The sequence below is a fragment of the Petromyzon marinus genome, chromosome 37, assembly GCF_048934315.1.
Source record: "Petromyzon marinus isolate PM22_M1 ecotype Great Lakes invasive population chromosome 37, UKy_Petmar_22M1.pri1.0, whole genome shotgun sequence".
NCBI classification, from domain to species: Eukaryota; Metazoa; Chordata; class Hyperoartia; order Petromyzontiformes; family Petromyzontidae; genus Petromyzon; species Petromyzon marinus.
This window is the reverse complement of record NC_133703.1, coordinates 13,443,614-13,465,043: the sequence shown is the minus strand read 5'-3', so window position 1 is coordinate 13,465,043 and position 21,430 is coordinate 13,443,614. Positions and strand designations below refer to the sequence as shown.

The 21,430-nt window shown below is 48.8% G+C and overlaps 1 protein-coding gene across 1 annotated transcript in view; it reads right to left on the bottom strand.

The window, feature by feature from the left end:
- Positions 1 to 1,017: 1,017 nt before the first annotated feature.
- C37H17orf75 (chromosome 37 C17orf75 homolog) overlaps positions 1,018 to 21,430 on the bottom strand; it is a 22,897-nt gene continuing 2,484 nt past the window's right edge. Inside the window, exons 2-10 of the mRNA XM_032967363.2 lie at positions 19,194 to 19,262; positions 12,392 to 12,517; positions 11,589 to 11,822; positions 10,185 to 10,242; positions 9,563 to 9,682; positions 6,538 to 6,602; positions 5,348 to 5,472; positions 4,614 to 4,717; positions 1,018 to 3,470 (exon numbers count right to left, since the gene is read on the bottom strand). Of these exons, the coding sequence (XP_032823254.2) occupies positions 3,246 to 3,470; positions 4,614 to 4,717; positions 5,348 to 5,472; positions 6,538 to 6,602; positions 9,563 to 9,682; positions 10,185 to 10,242; positions 11,589 to 11,822; positions 12,392 to 12,517; positions 19,194 to 19,262 (1,126 nt within the window). The 3' untranslated portion in view covers positions 1,018 to 3,245. The remainder of the gene's footprint in view (positions 3,471 to 4,613; positions 4,718 to 5,347; positions 5,473 to 6,537; positions 6,603 to 9,562; positions 9,683 to 10,184; positions 10,243 to 11,588; positions 11,823 to 12,391; positions 12,518 to 19,193; positions 19,263 to 21,430) is intronic.

Here is a 21,430-nt window from a genome sequence, read left to right as displayed (position 1 = left end):
TGCAAATCAAAGCAATTCATCCACGAGAGCTAAACAAAGACAACGGAGGGGTAACGGTGAAGCTGCGTGTTAATGTGCACATCTTCATCCTGGACGTACCCACAACGTTACAGCGCACCTCTGATTAGCACGGTTGGCTACGTACGGTGCGAAAGAAGTTCAACATACAAGCGTCAAATTACTTAAAATACTGTACTCCCACTCGTGTACAATAGTCAACCTTAACACAAATTATACGGGGTACAATAAGATAAGAGTTCACTATTTAAACAATCAAAATACCGCACGTAAATAATAGTGAACTCTCCAGCAGGGTCCACTTCTTTACGCGCGGCGCAAGTTAGTTTGTGTAGAGGGTCGGTGGTCTCGGGGAAGGCCGAGACGCGGTGGATACGAGAAAGGACGGCCGATGCTGGCGGTTGACAACTAAAATCGGGTGGCGGTATTAATGAGGTGACGACATATTTGCCGAATGACGTGAAAGGGGAAAGACTTAAATCGGGGTATTTTTTTTCGCATTCCCTTCTTACACGAACAATCGCATTCACTCACTGCACCCGTTTGACGCGAGTTGTCCTGCGGCGAGATGAGGTTGCGTCCGACCGACGCTTACCCGGCCCTCGCTTGACAAGAAGCTCGCAATTCTGCCAGCCGCCACGGACCAAGCACCGCTGTTCGCCGCCTTCTGTGAAGCTTTACACCTCTTGTAGCTTTGTCTGCAATTACCCACAACCCCGTCGTTACTTAGCGTTGACTGCCGATAGTTGTTTTGTTTTAAACATTATGGGGTTATCTGCGGTTCTAATCACTCAATTTCTCCCCCAGCAACAAGTGAAAAAAGTTATTCAACGTAAACGTCTCCTTTTAAGGCCGTGTTATTGCCAAATGTGTTTGAGATTATTTCTGCATCTTGCACCGCTGCCAACCCCGAAAGCACCAAACGATTTGTTTGAATGCGAGCAGAGTCCGACGCAAGCACACCAACTGGGGTCTCCACAAAGACGCACGCAGGCGCTGTTGTTATTCCACGGAATAAATTACTTTATTCGGAATGGTAGTTAAGACTACCAATTATTACATCGGCAAACAAAACCCATTGCTACAGCTGTGTGGACAGGGAGCTAATTAACAATTTACAGCGACATTCGCGCCGGCACTTTGACCTCAATTACAGCAAATAAAACAGCGTGGAGATTACCTTGAAATATAAAATCCTGGTAAAGTCAGTCGTCTAAAACAATGAAAAACAAAGTACACTCTAGTACATAAATTAACCAAACATTTCAATTTGTATTTAGTAATATCGATTTTACGCGGGTCATTATTTTAACCGTGCCGTGTAGCGTCTTTGTGTCCGTTGCGAACATTTCTGAAGGTCGGTGATCACGTTTAGTTACATTCCCACAACAAGCTCTGGGCAGTCGTCTTGGAAACGTGCACCAGGAAGATGTTTCTGTTTTGATTTTAAATTAATAAACAAAAACCCTCCCTTGGAAAATTAAAGCAGCGTGTTGACTTTTTGCCCAAACAGTTGAGTCGCGTGAACATACATTTTATCAGCATCATCTTTTCGTGCAAAGGAATGAACTCGACAACGTATACCACAATACACCCAGTTAACCAACCACACTTTTCACCACAGAATGGAATTTAAAAAACCAAAGCAAACGATAAGCATTTAAAAATCAAACGTGCCAAACGGAATCATTTCGTATGCTTGGCCAATGCTTTCTTAAATTTCTCCTCGGTACTACTCTCTGCCTTTCCCCATCTCGCCTCCGTCCAAACGGAATGCCGTGTTAGTGGTTACGTAACTTTCAAAGCGGGTTACCCCTATCCCGTTCCCGAGATGTCTGTAAAGTTGCAGGGTGGGTGTCCCGTTCACCGCTGCTGAATCTCAGAACGCGCGAGCGGCTGAGCGTTAATTTTATTAAGAGCGACGTTGTTTTTAAATACATTGTCCTCACCGCAGAGAACCGCAGTGACACCGCACTCTATGATAGCTGGCGCCAAACTCTGCCGCACGCCCTCCCCCACATCGCCTTGTGGGAGCCTCGGTACATCTTCCGACCTGAAGACGTACCGATAAGGTTATTTTATTTATTATTTTATAAATAATAGTTCAAGGGTTAACTCGGCAGCAGTGTTTCACTTGCATTCAATTAAATGACAACACCGGACGTGGTGAATCTGCCACAAGCTGGACCGAAATGTAGTGAGTGTAGCAGTGTCTACAAGGCACTGGTGCGCCCGTCGCAAACTCCCCAATGCCTCCGTGCCTCGAACGTAGTGCCGGGACACCGCCCAATGGGCCAAGCGCAGCCCAGTGTGGTGACCTCCAATCCTTGGGGCACAGCGGTGGTGAGATTTTTAACACCTTGTCAGGTTTACAGGAGTTCATGGGTTCAATTCCAACCCTGACACCTGTATATTTGGAGTTTGCGTGTCTCTTTCCCCAGTTTTACCCTCCACATTTAGAATCAATGCACGTTTAAGAGTATTTGGCTGCTCTAATTTTCCACATCATGATAAGCCACTTCGAGTATTTGCCTGCTGCTTTAAATGTCCACGCAATAAGCCACTTCGTTGAGCCATACTTTGTGGCCATATAAGAATGTAAACAACGAAATTATTTATTTTGTTTAATGTGCATCTATAGAGTATTTGGCTGCTATAAATTTCCACATGAGCCACTTTGCCGAGCTATCATTTGTGAGCAGAAATGGCAAGGGCCATGTCGATACCCGACTGCTTTAATCAGTCTGGTGAATTGAGAGGAGCATTTGATAACGGCTAATTAAATTAAGTTTTAGCCACAACATTTGACGTCCTGCGTTTGCGCCGAACATTATAACGGTGGTAATTAAAAAGAACCATCCGAATTAAACGCTGAACGTGTGTGGAGATGGGCAGAGCTCGGGATGCGCTTGACGTGGGATACGGAGTGCAGTCTGCTTCTGTTCCAGTTTGGTCGTTGTCCTCCTCGTCGGGGTCTCACAAAGGTCTTCACGAGGGTCTCACGGGGTCTCACGGGGTCTCACGGGGTTTCCACGGGGTCTCACGGAGTCTCACGGGGTCTCCACGGGGTCTCACGGGGTTCCCACGGGGGTATCGCCGGGGTCTCACGGGGTCTCTCCGAGGGCCCGCCGGGGTCTCACGGGGTATCGCCGGGGTCTCACGGGGTCTCACGGGGTCTCACAGGGTCTCACAGGGTCTCACAGGGTCTCACAGGGTCTCACAGGGTCTCACAGGGTCTCCCCATTCTCGCGCGTGAACTCGGCGAGCACGCACAGCACGCTGAGCGCCGCGGGCCGTGACGCCGGCACGAGGCCCGGCCCCAGCGCGGGACAGGACAGTAGCACCCCGCCGTTCCCGCACGCGCGCACAAACTGCAGGCAGCGGTAGAGCGCGTAGTGGTCGCTCTCCGCCTGATTCAGCAGCCGCTGGAAGCTGTTCATGTCCTGGATGGCCTGATCAGGTCAGCGGAGCCAGCAGTCATGGATGAATGAACGAAAGGATAAAAAAAATCGTTAATATGTGCCCCGGAACAAAGCACGTCCAGCCATCGAGTGACGTGCAGGTGAGGGTTGATGGATTGTAGAGAGACCATTGGTGTGACACGTGTGTCAGGTGCCTGAAGGAGGTAGTACAGCAGCGAGGTTGTATACAGATTATGTATGACAGATTGTATAGGTTTTATCTGCTCAAGTCGATTTTCAGCTAAAATCCAGGGCAATTTTTTTTTATAAAGTCCCGACTCAGTGCGGCTTCCCTGTGTAAAATTACGATCACTTGAAGAACTTCACTAATTACAATGCCTCCTCTGTGTTAGCTCACTGTTGACGTGGTACCAACCGCCATAATCCACACGACTGAACACAGCGGTCTACAGGTAATCCCCTCACCTTAGCGGCCCCACACATACCCTCTACATACCTAGAAATCTTTCTTTGCTAACGGCTGTCAGAATCAGAATATGTATTAATACTGGAAGATGTCCAGTAGGGGTGGGTCAGAACGTTAGAAAAAATAATACAAAAACATGATAGTGGTGCAAGTTATAAGAAAGCTAAACAAACCAACCAAACACATAAAAATAAAATGAAATCATCCCCATTCTACCAGGCAAAGCCCACTGAGGTATTAACTTATTTTTCAGAAGCGACCTAGCCACAAACGATAGCTCAATAAAGTGGCCCATCATTTTGACATTTATAGCACCAAAATCTAAATCATCTCAATGCATGTTTCTAAATGTGGAGGGAAAACCGGAGGACCCGGAGGAAAATCCACACGACCACAGGGAGAACATGCAAACTACAAATATAAAGGAGGCAGGGTCGGGATCGAACCCCCGACCTCCTACATAGCCAGGGTAGGAAGATAACATCACACCACCGTGGTGCCCCTTTAATAAATAAATATGAATGTTAAAATAAAAAATTGCATCATCAATTCCCAAGAATTAAATTTACAAATCACATTTGCCAATGTGGCTGTAATTCCAGCTCGCAGGCCGCCGCAGATACAAAGTGTGAACGCGAGTGCGCTGCGAGCGAAACGCTACGCAGGCGCGATCCCCACGCGTCGCCGCCGCATCCGTGGTCACGCACCTTGAGTTTGAAGTTCTCCAGGATCTGGCGCAGGACAAAGGCGCTGCCGGTCTCCGCTGCCCGCGTCAGGGCGTCTGCCCACGTGTTGCAGAACCTATTGCTGGCTTCGCAGTGTGGGGCAAAAGATACATGGGACCGGAGCGGCAGACTTCACAACACAATTCACTGACCGAACAAACAATGAAATTGATGTTGACACCCAAATAATCTACCAGAACAGCATTCTCTTCCCTTGCCACCTGCTGCCACAATGTAGGGCACCCGGGTGCCGAGATGTTAACTACTTTGCCAGGTATACAGGAGGTCGTGGGTTCGGTCCCGACCCTGACGCCTGTATATTTGGAGTTTGTATTTCTATCTCCCCATGGTCATGTGGATTTTTCTCCGGGTCCATCCGGTTTTCCCTCCGCATTTAGAATCAACATGCGTTCAGAGTATTTGGTTGCTTTAAATTTCAATATAAGTCACTTCATTGGGCTATCATTTGTGATGGGCAGGTCGCTTGTGAAAAAGAGCTATACAGCTCAGTGGGCCTTACCTGGTAAAAGTTCAATAGTTTTAAATAGCAAAATATATAAGGTGAGACCTCTTGGCAGGCATCTCCAGCCGAGATTCCAGCCCCCCACACAATGTTCAGTCTGCACGAGTCTCGGCAAAGTCGGTTTTGGGAATTGTTGAATCAGCCAGGGCGGAAGAGACGGGGGGTGGTGGTGAGGTGGGGGGAGCGCACTCACTGCCGTTCCTCACGCTCGGGGAGTCGCTGCTGCAGTCGACCGTCACCGTGCTGTTGCCCGCCGACTGGGGCCACGCAGAAGGGGACCCCGGCATCAGCCCTTCGAGCCGGCTTGTCTGCACAAACCTGGCGGAGAGCCGACGGAAAAAGAGAGGGAGTCTCCCTCGATTTCCTCCGTAACGAAGGATCCGTGGTGCAGCGGTGGCGCCGTGGTTTAGCATGCTGCGACACCTGGCGACCCCGAGTTTGATTCCTGGCCAGGGCTAACATCGGCGGCATGGTGGCGGGAGTTAACTACCTTGCCTGGTATGCAGGTCGTGGGTTCAATTCTGACCCTGACGCCTGCTGTATAATTGGAGTTTGCATGTTCTCTCCGTGGTTCCGTGGATTTTTGTCCAGGTCCTCTGATTTTTCCCTCCACATTCATAAGTCTGCGCTTAGAGAACTTAGCTGCTATAAATTTCCACATGATAAGCCCCTTCATTGAGCTATCATTTGTGGCCAGGTCGCTTCTGAAAAAGAGCTACATAGCTCAGTAGGCTTTACCTGGTAAAATAAAAAAGTTTAGTTTAGTTTTAGAGTGGCATCTGAACCAGTCCTGAGCAGTCCCCAACCCGCGCTGACCAGCGTGGTGAAGTATGGTTAAGCAACTGCCGTAGCCGATATGGAGTGAATTCACATTCGCTATAAAATATTTAATTAAAGTAACCAGCATAACATACCTGTCAACCCCTTATCAGTGCCTACTTTATTACAGACCAATTCAGACCTTATTGGTCACCCCGTGAACTTAAAAATCTCAACATTCATCCTACAAATTCCATCACAAGGGAGAAACACAAAAAAGAATAATTATTTTTTGCCTGTATTGAAACAGCTATACGCCGTATGGACCTGAAAAATCTATTTCGCTGTACAAGAATATGGGGTAAACCGTATGGGTTGACAAGTATGTAATAATTATTTGTGTTTTAAGCCCGGCTCGGGGTCAACTCGGCCCATCACCGCCTTTTCGTCAATTATGGCTATTCCATGCATAAACCGGCTTCTGCCACGGCAATGTGGAATTTCCACCACTGCCTCAGGCCCATCACGGGTGATAAGCGCCACCCGTGTGAGGGTGAGGAGCCAGCAGAACTTTTGAACGTTTGATGAAAATTGAATGGTCACATCTGCATCGACAGTGCCCACCTGGATATGTCTTGGCTGAGTTTTTCATTGGCTCCGACTACGTCCACTGGTGCGTGACTCAGAGCCTGTGGAACAGACGCCAGCGGACGGAGGCACCGAGTATTACAAATAAACATTCAGAAGCAACGAACACAATCAATACGCAAGCCGTTGGGAGACCTTTCTGTTTGACATCGAGTGAGGTCTCCATCTAATTCATTCTATTTGCTCAAAACAAATCTATTTTTACACATTTCTTGTGCTGTTTTGTCCAGCATCTTAAAAACATACCAACTGATATTAGTTTACAAATTGTTCAGCGTTCAATATTTCGTAGACTGTCATAGAGTGATGGATGACTGATTTTCATTTTCTCTCCAATTATATAAAATGTTGTCCTAAATAGCTTGTGCAACTTGGAAATGATCTTGAAGGAATTGTGCCATTGTATATTAAATTGAACATAGTAATCAGCAATGAGTGAATGATTAAAGAGGAAATAAACACGACAACCTCTGCAAATGCATAGAGATTTGGGCAGAAATAGATGTGGAATCGTAAAAGGTGTGAAGAATAACAATTGGAGTTTTGTCTTTTCACGACAAACACAGAGAGGTACAGTGAGGGAAAGAAGTATTTGATACCCTGCTGATTTTGTACGTTTGCCCACTGACAAATAAATGATCAGTCTATAATTTTAATGGTAGGTTTATTTGAACAGTGAGAGAGAATAACAACAAGAAAATCCAGAAGAACGCATGTAAAAAAAATTGTAAATTGATTTGCATTTTAATGAGGGAAATAAGTATTTGACACCCTCTCAATCAGAATGATTTCTGGCTCCCAGGTGTCTTTTATACAGGTAACGAGCTGAGATTAGGAGCACACTCTTAAAGGGAGTGCTCCTAATCTCAACTTGTTACCTGTATAAAAGACACCTGTCCACAGAAGCAATCAATCAATCAGGTTCCAAACTCTCCACCATGGCCAAGACCAAAGAGCTCTCCAAGGATGTCAGGGACAAGATTGTAGACCTACACAAGGCTGGAATGGGCTACAAGACCATTGACAAGCAGCTTGGTGAGAAGGTGAGTATTTGACCCCTCTGCAAAACATGACTTAGTACTTGGTGGCAAAACCCTTGTTGGCAATCACAGAAGTCAGACGTTTCTTGTAGTTGGCCACCAGGTTTGCACACATCTCAGGAGGGATTTTGTCCCACTCCTCTTTGCAGATCTTCTCTAAGTCATTCAGGTTTCGAGGCTGACGTTTGGAAACTCGAACCTTCAGCTCCCTCCACAGATTTTCTATGGGATTAAGGTCTGGAGACTGGCTAGGCCACTCCAGGATCTTAACGTGCTTCTTCTTGAGCCACTCCTTTGTTGCCTTGGCCGTGTGTTTTGGGTCATTGTCATGATGGAATACCCATCCACGACCCATTTTCAATGCCCTGGCTAAGGGAAGGAGGTTCTCACCCAAGATTTGACGGTACATGGCCCCGTCCATCGTCCCTTTGATGCGGTGAAGTTGTCCTGTCCCCTTAGCAGAAAAACACCCCCAAACCATAATCTTTCCACCTCCATGTTTGACGGTGGGGATGGTGTTCTTGGGGTCATAGGCAGCATTCCTCCTCCTCCAAACACGGCGAGTTGAGTTGATGCCAAAGAGCTCCATTTTGGTCTCATCTGACCACAACACTTTCACCCAGTTGTCCTCTGAATCATTCAGATGTTCATTGGCAAACTTCAGACGGGCATGTATATGTGCTTTCTTGAGCAGGGGGACCTTGCGGGCGCTGCAGGATTTCAGTCCTTCACGGCGTAGTGTGTTACCAATTGTTTTCTTGGTGACTATGGTCCCAGCTGCCTTGAGATTGTTGACAAGATCCTCCCGTGTAGTTCTGGGCTGATTCCTCACCGTTCTCATGATCATTGCAACTCCACAAGGTGAGATCTTGCATGGAGCCCCAGGCCGAGGGAGATTGACAGTTCTTTTGTGTTTCTTCCATTTGCGAATAATCGCACCAACTGTTGTCACCTTCTCACCAAGCTGCTTGGCAATGGTCTTGTAGCCCATTCCAGCCTTGTGTAGGTCTACAATCTTGTCCCTGACATCCTTGGAGAGCTCTTTGGTCTTGGCCATGGTGGAGAGTTTGGAATCTGATTGACTGATTGCTTCTGTGGACAGGTGCCTTTTATACAGGTAACAAGCTGAGACTAGGAGCACTCCCTTTAAGAGTGTGCTCCTAATCTCAGCTCGTTACCTGTATAAAAGACACCTGGGAGCCAGAAATCTTTCTGATTGAGAGGGGGTCAAATACTTATTTCCCTCATTAAAATGCAAATCAATTTATAACATTTTTCACATGCGTGTTTCTGGATTTTGTTGTTGTTATTCTCTCTCATTGTTCAAATAAACCTACCATTAAAATTATAGACTGTTCATTTCTTTGTCAGTGGGCAAACGTACAAAATCAGCAGGGGATCAAATACTTTTTTCCCGCACTGTACATTAGTGCAACTGCACACGTTTCTGACAAACGTCCTGTGCTTTTAGGCGTCATCGATTCGAAAGGCATTGCCCCAAATGCGTACGTAAAATATAAACAAAATGACACAGTCCAAACATCCAAGCAGAACCCTGTTAAAAAGTCTTGAGACTCATTGAAGAAGTCGTGAGTAAATCAATGTCTTGGATTTTTATAATCAACTGTGGTGTCCCCTGCCAGAGTAACGTGGAATTTCTACCACTGGGTCAGAGCCAGTGTGAGATTATGGCTGCCTGCGTGTGATCTATTTTTAGGCTGGTAAGGTGTGCGTATTGTATACGTGTGTTGAGATGATTATCGGTAACACTTGGTGTGCATGTGCGCTAACACAGTGTGTACGTGTGTTAAGATAATGATCAGTAAACACTGGGGGTGTGTGTTAAGACGTACGCTGTGTATGTGTTGCAACGATAGGTGACGCTGGATGTGTGTGTACGTTAAACGTATGTGTTGAGACGATGATTGGTAATGCCTGGGGTGTGTGTACGCAAGACGCACGGCATGTAGCAGCATGGCGATGTGCCCGTTGAGGGTGCGCAGCACGCGGTGGATGTAGAGAACCGCGTCCTCAAGCCAGCCGCCCAGGTATGCTGCTCCGCGCCAGCCTTCCGTGCCCACCTACAGAGAAAACAATCTCCGTGCGTGTCAAGCATCTCAATGCGACTGCACCTCGACACTCTCGCTACACAGGAGTGGGGGACACGTTGAGAGGGGACGATTGGTTGGGAAGGAGAGGGTAGAAATTACCAATCAGCACAGTTGTTTACGTACGGCGTGAAAGAAGTTCAACATACATACATGCATGTGACAATTCATAGATTGAATGATGTCGAATTAGTTCACATGAACCCTACCGACACTGGAGGAGCTACACCTCCGATGAGCACGGTTGGCTATGCATGGCGCAAAAGAAGTTCAACATACATTACCACAGTGTTAAAGGACTAATGGATTCCTGAGACGTGATCCAGAATCGTGACAATCCATCAACTTGCAAAGAGTGTGCATGCTTACACGCCGAGGTTGTGTGGGTATAACAGAGGCGTCATTAGTCGTCAATGGATGCTGTTCTACATAGGTGAACTACACACAAGTGGAGTTTGTGACTTGTAGCACCTACCTCGGCATCCAGGTACGCCAGCAATCCAGCCGCGTACTTGTCAAGCTCTGGCCTGAACGTAAGGGAGTGTTAAGGTCCTATAACATCGGTCTGGGGTTTATCCTAAACTATTTTTAATTTTACCAGATAAAGCCCACTGAGCTATGTAGCTCTTTTTCAGAAGCAACCTGGCCACAAATATCTTAATGAAGTGGCTTATCACGTGGAAATTTAAAGCAGCAAAATACTCGAAACGCGCGACGTTGTTTCTAAATGTGGAGGGCAAAACCGGAGGACCCGGAGAAGAATTCACGCGACCACAAGGAGAACACGCAAAATCCAAATACACAAGTGTCGGGGTCGGGAACCCATGACCTTCTGCGCACCAGGTGAGGGAGATAACATCTCCTCGCCACCGTGGTGCTCACACAGCCAACTTGGCTTGTTGTCAAGCCATGATAACTTCAAAAGTGCTTCTGTGGTGTCATTTACCAGGGTTGTTTGTGGACGGGACTCCTAAAGCGAACGGGATAAGTAGAGATTTGAAACGTAGAACTTTTTTGTTTATCTTTGTTTCACTCCCACCCCACCGCACCCCAGTGTTATATAAATTTGGTTTTCAGGATCATGGAATGTCAGGGAACGGCCGTTTGAAGTGGATATAGCAAAAGGACTTGAGATCCCTTAAAGTGATCTCTTGTCCACACGAGTGGTGCTGCACTTTGCCATATTTCGTGCTATGGAGATGTTTATTTGCAATCCAAAGCAAAAAGTTACACTTTTAATTATCAGAGATGGAATTTAGCTAAATTCTAACATTTAGCCAGAGTGGAAAAGTTATGACTTTTTTTTGTGTGTGCAGTCATTGCCACTGAGCTGAGACCATCAAGTCCCTACATTTTTTGCATTCTGACCACAAGTGGTTAATGCAGACATGATTCCTTGCAAAACGTTTCAGTTTGGTGTTGTAACATCTTAACACCTATTTGTTGCTATAAAAAAGGGGAAAACCTATTCTCATATTTTGGTACTGGCAAAGGAGGTCCCATGATGTAGCTGCTTGGCCCGAGCTCGCATATCTCTGATAGTGCATTGTCTTTGTGCTGTACGCTTTTTGGCGTCCTCTGGTCTAACACCGTTTTGAGATTTATCTCAAAAGAAAGCTGTCTCTGGTGTAGACCAATCAGTTTCAAAGACAATGCATATATTATCAGAGTATGTTTTTTGTTTGCATTCTGACCACAAGTATTGTGGTTAATGCAGACATGATTCTCATTTCAGAACCCGTTTTAATCAGTGGCATCTTAAACCAATATTCTTCAACCAAGATTTGAACCCAGGATTCTCAACGTGTCCGCTCGGCGTCTGTGATCCCCGAAACACTCTGCCGCCACTTAACAAAGTACACATTCTAGCGGAGGATATAACTCGAGGCCCTGCTCTGTCAGACCCAAAAAACAAATGACGTAATCAGCAGCCGTGGCTCCATTGGAGCCCTCCTCCCTGCCGCTTCCTCCATCCTCCCCGGGCTCCCCGGGCTCCACACTCTCTGCACTCTCCGCACTCTCCACACTCTCCACACTCTCCACACTCTCCGCCACCACCGGTAATGGTTGCTGCAGCAGGCAGTAGTAGCAGGCCGTGCTGTCGTCGGCTGACCTGCACAGGCAACAGGGTCACACACACGACTCGAATAATCCCATTTCCAAGATGTAATTGTTCCTTCAGCATATGTCTGTGTATGCTTCACGTTTGGTTTTGTATTCGCTTACAAACAGTGGCAGTGGAATGTGAGCCTGTTTGGTTGTTGCATTTGCAGTCGCTTTCCTCATTTAACAGCAGCTCAAATGTGTGTTGGGCACCCCGCGACACGTAGCATGGGAGTTAATAAGGGCACCACTGTGTTGAGATGTTAACTTCCTCGCCTGGTATGCAGGAGGTCGTGGGTTCGATACAGACCCTGTCACCTGTATATTTGGAGTCTGCATGTTCTCCCAGTGGCCCTCCGGTTTTTCCCTACACATTTAGAATCATAAATGTCCACGTGATGATAAGCCACTTCGTTGAGCTGTCATTTGTGGCCAGGTCACTTCTGAAAAAGAGCTAAATAGCTCAGTGGGTCTTACCGGGTAAAATGGAAAATTATAATATAATAGGTGTGTTGTGTTTTGGATTGAATATTCCTGTTTAAGGTTTAGATCTGTGCGTGTGGCTGCGGCTGGCCGTACGCGAGGTTGAGAGTGGCGACGCTGCCGATGCTGCCATAGAGAGCGCCCTTCTCCAGGCGCCTGGCGATGAAGCTGCGGAGCTCTGCCTCACGCTCAGCCGCCAGGTCGCTCGCGACCACCGTCAGCCTGTCCCACAGCCACGGTCACAACACAACTACTCACAACCACTGTCAACCTGTCCACAACCACTCACAGCCACTGTCAACCTGTCCACAACCACTCACAGCCACTGTCAACCTGTCCACAACCACTCACAACCACCTTCATCCTGCCCATAACTACTGTCAACCTGTCCACAACCACTCACAACCACTGTCAACCTGTCCACAACCACTCACAGCCACTGTCAACCTGTCCACAACCACTCACAACCACTGTCAACCTGTCCACAACCACTCACAACCACTGTCAACCTGTCCACAACCACGGTCACAACACAACTATTCACAGCCACTGTCAACCTGTCCACAACTACTCACAGCCACTGTCAACCTGTCCACAACTACTCACAACCACTGTCAACCTGTCCACAACTACTCACAACCACTGTCAACCTGGCCACAACCACTCACAGCCACTGTCAACCTGTCCACAACTACTCACAGCCACTGTCAACCTGTCCACAACTACTCACAACCACTGTCAACCTGTCCACAACCACTCACAGCCACTGTAAACCTGTCCACAACTACTCACAGCCACTGTCAACCTGTCCACAACTACTCACAGCCACTGTCAACCTATCCACAACTACTCACAACCACTGTCAACCTGTCCACAACCACTCACAGCCACTGTCAACCTGTCCACAACTACTCACAGCCACTGTCAACCTGTTCACAACTACTCACAACCACTGTCAACCTGTCCACAACCACGGTCACAACACAACTATTCACAGCCACTGTCAACCTGTCCACAACTACTCACAGCCACTGTCAACCTATCCACAACTACTCACAACCACTGTCAACCTGTCCACAACTACTCACAACCACTGTCAACCTGTCCACAACCACTCACAGCCACTGTCAACCTGTCCACAACTACTCACAGCCACTGTCAACCTGTCCACAACTACTCACAACCACTGTCAACCTGTCCACAACCACTCACAGCCACTGTAAACCTGTCCACAACTACTCACAACCACCTTCATCCTGTCCACAACTACTCACAACCACTGTCAACCTGTCCACAACCACTCACAACCACTGTCAACCTGTCCACAACCACTCACAACCACTGTCAACCGGTCCCACAACAACGGTCACAACACAACCACTCACAACCACTGTCAACCTGTCCACAACTACTCACAGCCACTGTCAACCTGTCCACAACCACTCACAACCACTGTCAACCTGTCCACAACCACTCACAGCCACTGTCAACCTGTCCACAACCACTCACAACCACCTTCATCCTGCCCATAACTACTGTCAACCTGTCCACAACCACTTACAACCACTGTCAACCTGTCCACAACCACTCACAGCCACTGTCAACCTGTCCACAACCACTCACAACCACTGTCAACCTGTCCACAACCACTCACAACCACTGTCAACCTGTCCACAACCACGGTCACAACACAACTATTCACAGCCACTGTCAACCTGTCCACAACTACTCACAGCCACTGTCAACCTGTCCACAACTACTCACAACCACTGTCAACCTGTCCACAACTACTCACAACCACTGTCAACCTGGCCACAACCACTCACAGCCACTGTCAACCTGTCCACAACTACTCACAGCCACTGTCAACCTGTCCACAACTACTCACAACCACTGTCAACCTGTCCACAACCACTCACAGCCACTGTAAACCTGTCCACAACTACTCACAGCCACTGTCAACCTGTCCACAACTACTCACAGCCACTGTCAACCTATCCACAACTACTCACAACCACTGTCAACCTGTCCACAACCACTCACAGCCACTGTCAACCTGTCCACAACTACTCACAGCCACTGTCAACCTGTTCACAACTACTCACAACCACTGTCAACCTGTCCACAACCACGGTCACAACACAACTATTCACAGCCACTGTCAACCTGTCCACAACTACTCACAGCCACTGTCAACCTATCCACAACTACTCACAACCACTGTCAACCTGTCCACAACTACTCACAACCACTGTCAACCTGTCCACAACCACTCACAGCCACTGTCAACCTGTCCACAACTACTCACAGCCACTGTCAACCTGTCCACAACTACTCACAACCACTGTCAACCTGTCCACAACCACTCACAGCCACTGTAAACCTGTCCACAACTACTCACAACCACCGTCATCCTGTCCACAACTACTCACAACCACTGTCAACCTGTCCACAACCACTCACAACCACTGTCAACCTGTCCACAACCACTCACAACCACTGTCAACCGGTCCCACAACAACGGTCACAACACAACCACTCACAACCACTGTCAACCTGTCCACAACTACTCACAGCCACTGTCAACCTGTCCACAACCACTCACAACCACTGTCAACCTGTCCACAACCACTCACAGCCACTGTCAACCTGTCCACAACCATTGTCAACCTGTCCACAACCACTCACAGCCACTGTCAGCCTATCCACAACAAAGGTCACAGCACAACCACTTACAACCACCGTTAGTCATCCTGTCCACAACCACCTTCAGTCAGCCTGTCCACAACCACGGTCACAGTACAACCACTCACAACCACCGTTAACCTGCCCACAACCACGGTTACAGCACAACCACTCACAACTACCTTCAGTCAGCCTGTCCACAACCACGGTCACAGCACAACCACTCATAACCACCGTCAGTCAGCCTGTCCACAACCACGGTCACAGCACAACCACTCATAACCACCGTCAGCCTATCCACAACCACGGTCACAGCACAACCACTCACAACCACCTTCAGTCAGCCTGTCCACAACAAAGGTCACAGCACAACCACTCACAACCACCTTCAGTCAGCCTGTCCACAACCACGATCACAGCACAACCACTCACAATCACCTTCAGTCAGCCTGTCCACAACCACGATCACAGCACAACCACTCACAACCACCTTCAGTCAGCCTGTCCACAACCACGATCACAGCACAACCACTCATAACCACCTTCAGTCAGCCTGTCCACAACCACGGTCACAACACAACTACTCACAACCACTGTCAACCTGTCCACAACCACTCACGGCCACTGTCAACCTGTCCACCACTCACAACCACCTTCATCCTGCCCATAACTATTGTCAACCTGTCCACAACCACTCACAACCACTGTCAACCTGTCCACAACCACTCACAGCCACTGTCAACCTGTCCACAACCACTCACAACCACTGTCAACCTGTCCACAACTACTGACAGCCACTGTCAACCTGTCCACAGCCACTCACAGCCACTGTCAACCTGTCCACAACCACTCACAACCACTGTCAACCTGTCCACAACCACTCACAACCACTGTCAACCTGTCCACAACCACTGTCAACCTGTCCACAACCACTCACAACCACTGTCAACCTGTCCACAACCACTCACAACCACTGTCAACCTGTCCACAACCACTCACAACCACTGTCAACCTGTCCACAACCACTCACAGCCACTGTCAACCTGTCCACAACCACTCACAACCACTGTCAACCTGTCCACAACCACTGTCAACCTGTCCACAACCACTCACAACCACTGTCAACCTGTCCACAACCACTCACAACCACTGTCAACCTGTCCACAACCACTCACAACCACTGTCAACCTGTCCACAACCACTCACAGCCACTGTCAACCTGTCCACAACTACTCACAACCACTGTCAACCTGTCCACAACCACGGTCACAACACAACTACTCACAGCCACTGTCAACCTGTCCACAACTACTCACAGCCACTGTCAACCTGTCCACAACCACTCACAGCCACTGTCAACCTGTCCACAACCACTCACAACCACTGTCAACCTGTCCACAACCACTCACAGCCACTGTCAACCTGTCCACAACTACTCACAACCACTGTCAACCTGTCCACAACCACTCACAACCACTGTCAACCTGTCCACAACCACTCACAACCACTGTCAACCTGTCCACAACCACTCACAACCACTGTCAACCTGTCCACAACCACTCACAACCACTGTCAACCTGTCCACAACCACTCACAACCACTGTCAACCTGTCCACAACTACTGACAGCCACTGTCAACCTGTCCACAGCCACTCACAGCCACTGTCAACCTGTCCACAACCACTCACAACCACTGTCAACCTGTCCACAACCACTCACAACCACTGTCAACCTGTCCACAACCACTCACAACCACTGTCAACCTGTCCACAACCACTCACAACCACTGTCAACCTGTCCACAACCACTCACAACCACTGTCAACCTGTCCACAACTACTCACAACCACTGTCAACCTGTCCACAACCACGGTCACAACACAACTACTCACAGCCACTGTCAACCTGTCCACAACTACTCACAGCCACTGTCAACCTGTCCACAACTACTCACAACCACTGTCAACCTGTCCACAACCACTCACAGCCACTGCCAACCTGTCCACAACTACTCACAGCCACTGTCAACCTGTCCACAACTACTCACAACCACTGTCAACCTGTCCACAACCACTCACAACCACTGTCAACCTGTCCACAACCACTCACAACCACTGTCAACCTGTCCACAACTACTCACAAACAATAAAGGAAGTATATGCCTCTCTCAGACTAGGTTATCCTATTATACATCTTGGAGTAATAAGATGGCCTGCGAGTCATAATCATCTCTACCGCCATCACTGCTCCATTATAACCATCGCTTAAAAATGTTAACTGTCATCCCTGCAAGACACAAGCCTCCGATTAGCACGGTTGGCTACGTACGGTGCGGAAGAAGTTCCACATACATATGCAGTGTCGGTGTGTGTCTCTTCTGCTCGTTCTATCTTCTCGACGCTCGAGGCTTGTGTGTGCGTGCGGGTGGCGTGCATCGCACACACACTCAGTCGGAGATGAGGTAGTCGCAGGAGGCACCGTCTTCCCCTTTTATTGTCGTTGAGTTGACGCCACCACTCGGTTCCCCCCCTCTCTCTCACGACCACGCTGCCGCACGACCCGTCCCAGACACGACCACGCTGCCGCACGACCCGTCCCACACACGACCACGCTGCCGCACGACCCGTCCCAGACACGACCCTGTCCGCGTTGCACTGACGGCGTCGACCGGGACAGCCAACCACTGTCCGGCCGCGCAATGATCGGGCGAAGGCAGCAGCGAAGAGGGCGGCGACGATGACAGCGACGAGTCCAATCCCAGAACCGGCAGCCCAGAGCTCTCGCTCTCTGCCGCTTTTATTCCCTTCGGCGCGGCTTGGCTCCGCCCTAGCCGCGCCTCCCTTCTGGAACCCTCCAGAGGGGTCCAGGGGCTTCCCCACAAGGTCTACCATGACCCTTGCCCCAGTTCCTCCACCCTGCCGGCACACCCGCATATATGCTCAGCGGGGTGTGCGCTAAGTGCTCACCTGTAGTTGCGGCTGCTGTACAACAGTCAGTGCTATGTTACTGCACATACAAGCTGAAGCAGATGCAATGTATTTCAATAACATTTAGAGATTAATGCAATTAATAGAGAGCTTAATAAATCAATTACTTTTTTGATTTAAAGCTTTCGTGACTGCAGGGATTCATATTCTTGGTTCTTTCGGTAAAGTCACGTAGAAGGGAAACAATAAAATAATAAAAATATAAAACAATAAAATTCTCACGACGTTTCGACTGCAACACAAGCAATAATCATCGGGTGTGAAAACCACGGCAAGAAAATTTCAAAAAAGTGGCTGTTATTTTTAACGTTAGCACCACGGAGAGCGATTTGGCAGTTATTCAGATGGACGAGTCCATCTATGGTCAGAAAAGAGGAGGGGGGAGACGAAAATAATGGATGTGGTCTGAAAGCCACCGTAAGCGTGAACAATCAATTAAGACCTGAAATGGTTTATCAAATCCTTCCAATGATTGCTAAGCCAGAATCCATCGTCTCGGTTGAAATTGTCTGTGTTTGTATATGTGGATAGCCTCATGAACAAATCTCTCATGATAGCCAGATGGCTTGCAAATAACCTCTGTCTTGAAGAAGTCAATGTCATGTGAGCCTACTGAATTATAACAGTGATCTGCCACGGCCGAGGTGTTGGTCCTACCGTGTTTCAGGTCTGCTTTGTGTTCTCGAATGCGGTCCGAAACATGTCGTTTGGTTTCTCCAATGTAACTACTACCATCTCTACCGCCATCAATGACTGTATACTTTATGGTTCTTTCGGTAAAGTCACCTAGAAAGAAAATAGATTAAATAATAGAACACGTTTCGATTGCAATACAAGCAATCATCATCAGGTACGAATGAATGAGAAAAAAACACACCTAGTAAACTCAAAAATATAATGCAATACAGCACAGAGAGTTGGCTGTCATAACAGTCAACACCCTACCTGGTTGATTACGTTCTTCCAAAGATTGCTAAATTTGAGAGAGACAAAAGACAGACACGGAGACACAATAGCAGAGGGAGACACATAAGCAGAGGGAGACACACAGAGAGAGACACACATACAGGCACACAGAGAAACAACGCCTCTGTGTCGAGGCCTTAAATAGAGAGAGAGGGGGGCAGAGAGAAAGTAATTCCTGCAGTCACGAAAGCTCCAAATCAAGTTTAATGACTGCATACTGAAGGAAACTCTTAGAAGAGGCAACTACGAAAACATTCTCACCGTAAGTCTTGGTTAGAAGCCTCCTGCTGCTGCAGTGTGTCCGTAATTGAGGCTTGTCGTGACTTGGCCCTGTTAGATACAGGGAGACACCACAAACACACACACACTTAGCATACTATATAAAACTATTTTTTTTATTTTAACCGGTAAAGCTCACTGAGCTGTGTAGCTCTTTGTCAGAAGCAACCTGGCCACATATAATAGCTCAACGCAGTGGTTTACCATGTGGAAATTTACATCAGCTAAATACTCTAAACACATATTTATAAATGTGGAGGGAAACACACTGGAAGAACCGGTTGAAACATCCACACGTCCACTGGAAGAGACATGCAAAGTCCAAATATACTGTAGAGGCGTCAGGGTCGGGTTTGAACCAACCCCTCCTGCATACCAGGCGAGGTAGTTAACATATCATCCCCGCAGCGCCATTACAATTATAACATCATTAACACATATTCTTGGTTCTTTCGGTAAAGTCACGTAGAAGAGAAACAATAAAATAATAAAAATATAAAACAATAAAATTCTCACGACGTTTCGACTGCAACACAAGCACTCATCATCAGGTGTGAAAACCACAGTAATAAAATTGGAAAAAAGTGGCGTTTTTTTTCTAAAATTTTGGGGTTTGCGTCTCTCTTTCTCTCATCATCACAGTGGCTATGAGATGTTAACTACCTCGCCTGGTATACAAGAGGTCCTGGGTTCGATCCCGACCTTGACAATGCCTGCTGTATACATGGAGTTTGCATGTCTCTCTTTCTCTCATCATCACGGTGGCTCGGAGATGTTAACTACTTCTCCTGGTATACAGGAGGTCGTGGGTCCGATCCCTACCCTGACACCTGCTGCTGTATTCGTGGAGTTTGCGTGTCTCTCTCTCATCATCATCACGGTGGCTATGAGATGTTAACTACCTCGCCTGGTACACAGGAGGTCGTGGGTCCGATTCCTACCCTGACACCTGCTGTATTTGTGGAGTTTGCGTGTCTCTCTCTCTCATCATCATCATCACGGTGGCTATGAGATGTTAACTACCTCGCCTGGTGTACAGGAGGTCGTGGATCCGACCCCTACCCTGACACCTGCTGCTGCTGTATATTTGGAGTTTCCGTGTCTCTCTCTCATCATCATCACGGTGGCTCGGAGATGTTAACTACCTCGCCTGGTGTACAGAAGGTCGTGGGTTCGATCCCTACCCTGACACCTGCTGTATATTTGGAGTGTGCGTGTCTCTCTTTCTCTCATCATCATCACGGTGGCTATGAGATGTTAACTACCTCGCCTGGTGTACAGGAGGTCGTGGGTCCGATCCCTACCCTGACACCTGCTGCTGCTGCTGTATTTGTGGAGTTTGCGTGTCTCTCTCTCTCTGTGGTCACGTGGATTTTTCTCCGGGTCGTTCGGTGTTCCCCTCCACGTTTAGGAACATGGGACGGGTGTTCGCAAGCTCACCCCCGTACAGCAATCGGCGTCAATGTGAACCCGGGAGAAGTTAAAACTTCAGTGCTGCGTCGTCTTCATCACAACCGAGCGCCGGTCTCGTGAACGCAGAGCCGGGCCGGGACCCCGCAGCCCAGCACGGGCAAAGGATTCAGGCAACACCGAAGGCTTCATTCCGACTGAACTCTCGGTCCCGTGTGGAGGCCCCAGGCGAGGGGCTACACTCTCCCTCTCGCCTCCCTGGCTCCCGGATCGTGTGCCGATCCTTCGCCCCCTGTCCCCCTCTGGGTCGCCGTGGATTTTCCAGACTCTCCCACTGCCCCTTCACATCCCCTGCGGTCTCCTCTCTGACTTCTCGGTACTTCTCTCTCGCTGCCCCCCCCCTCTTCTCCTCCTGCCCCCCTTCTCCTCCTGCCCCCCCTTCTCCTCCTGCCCCCCTCCTCTTCCTGCCCCCCCTCCTCCTCCTGCCCCTCCTCCTCCTGCCCCTCCTCCTCCTGCCCCTCCTCCTGCCCCTCCTTCTCCTCCTGCCCCCCCTTCTCCTGCCCCCCTTCTCCTCCTGGCCCCCCCTTCTCCTCCTGCCCCCCCTTCTCCTCCTGCCCCCCCTCCTCCTGCCCCCCCTTCTCCTCCTGCCCCCCCTTCTCCTCCTGCCCCCCCTCCTCCTGCCCCCCCTTCTCCTCCTGCCCCCCCTCCTCCTGCCCCCCCCCTCCTCCTGCCCCCCCTTCTCCTCCTGGCCCCCCCTTCTCCTCCTGCCCCCCCTTCTCCTCCTGGCCCCCCCTTCTCCTGCCCCCCTT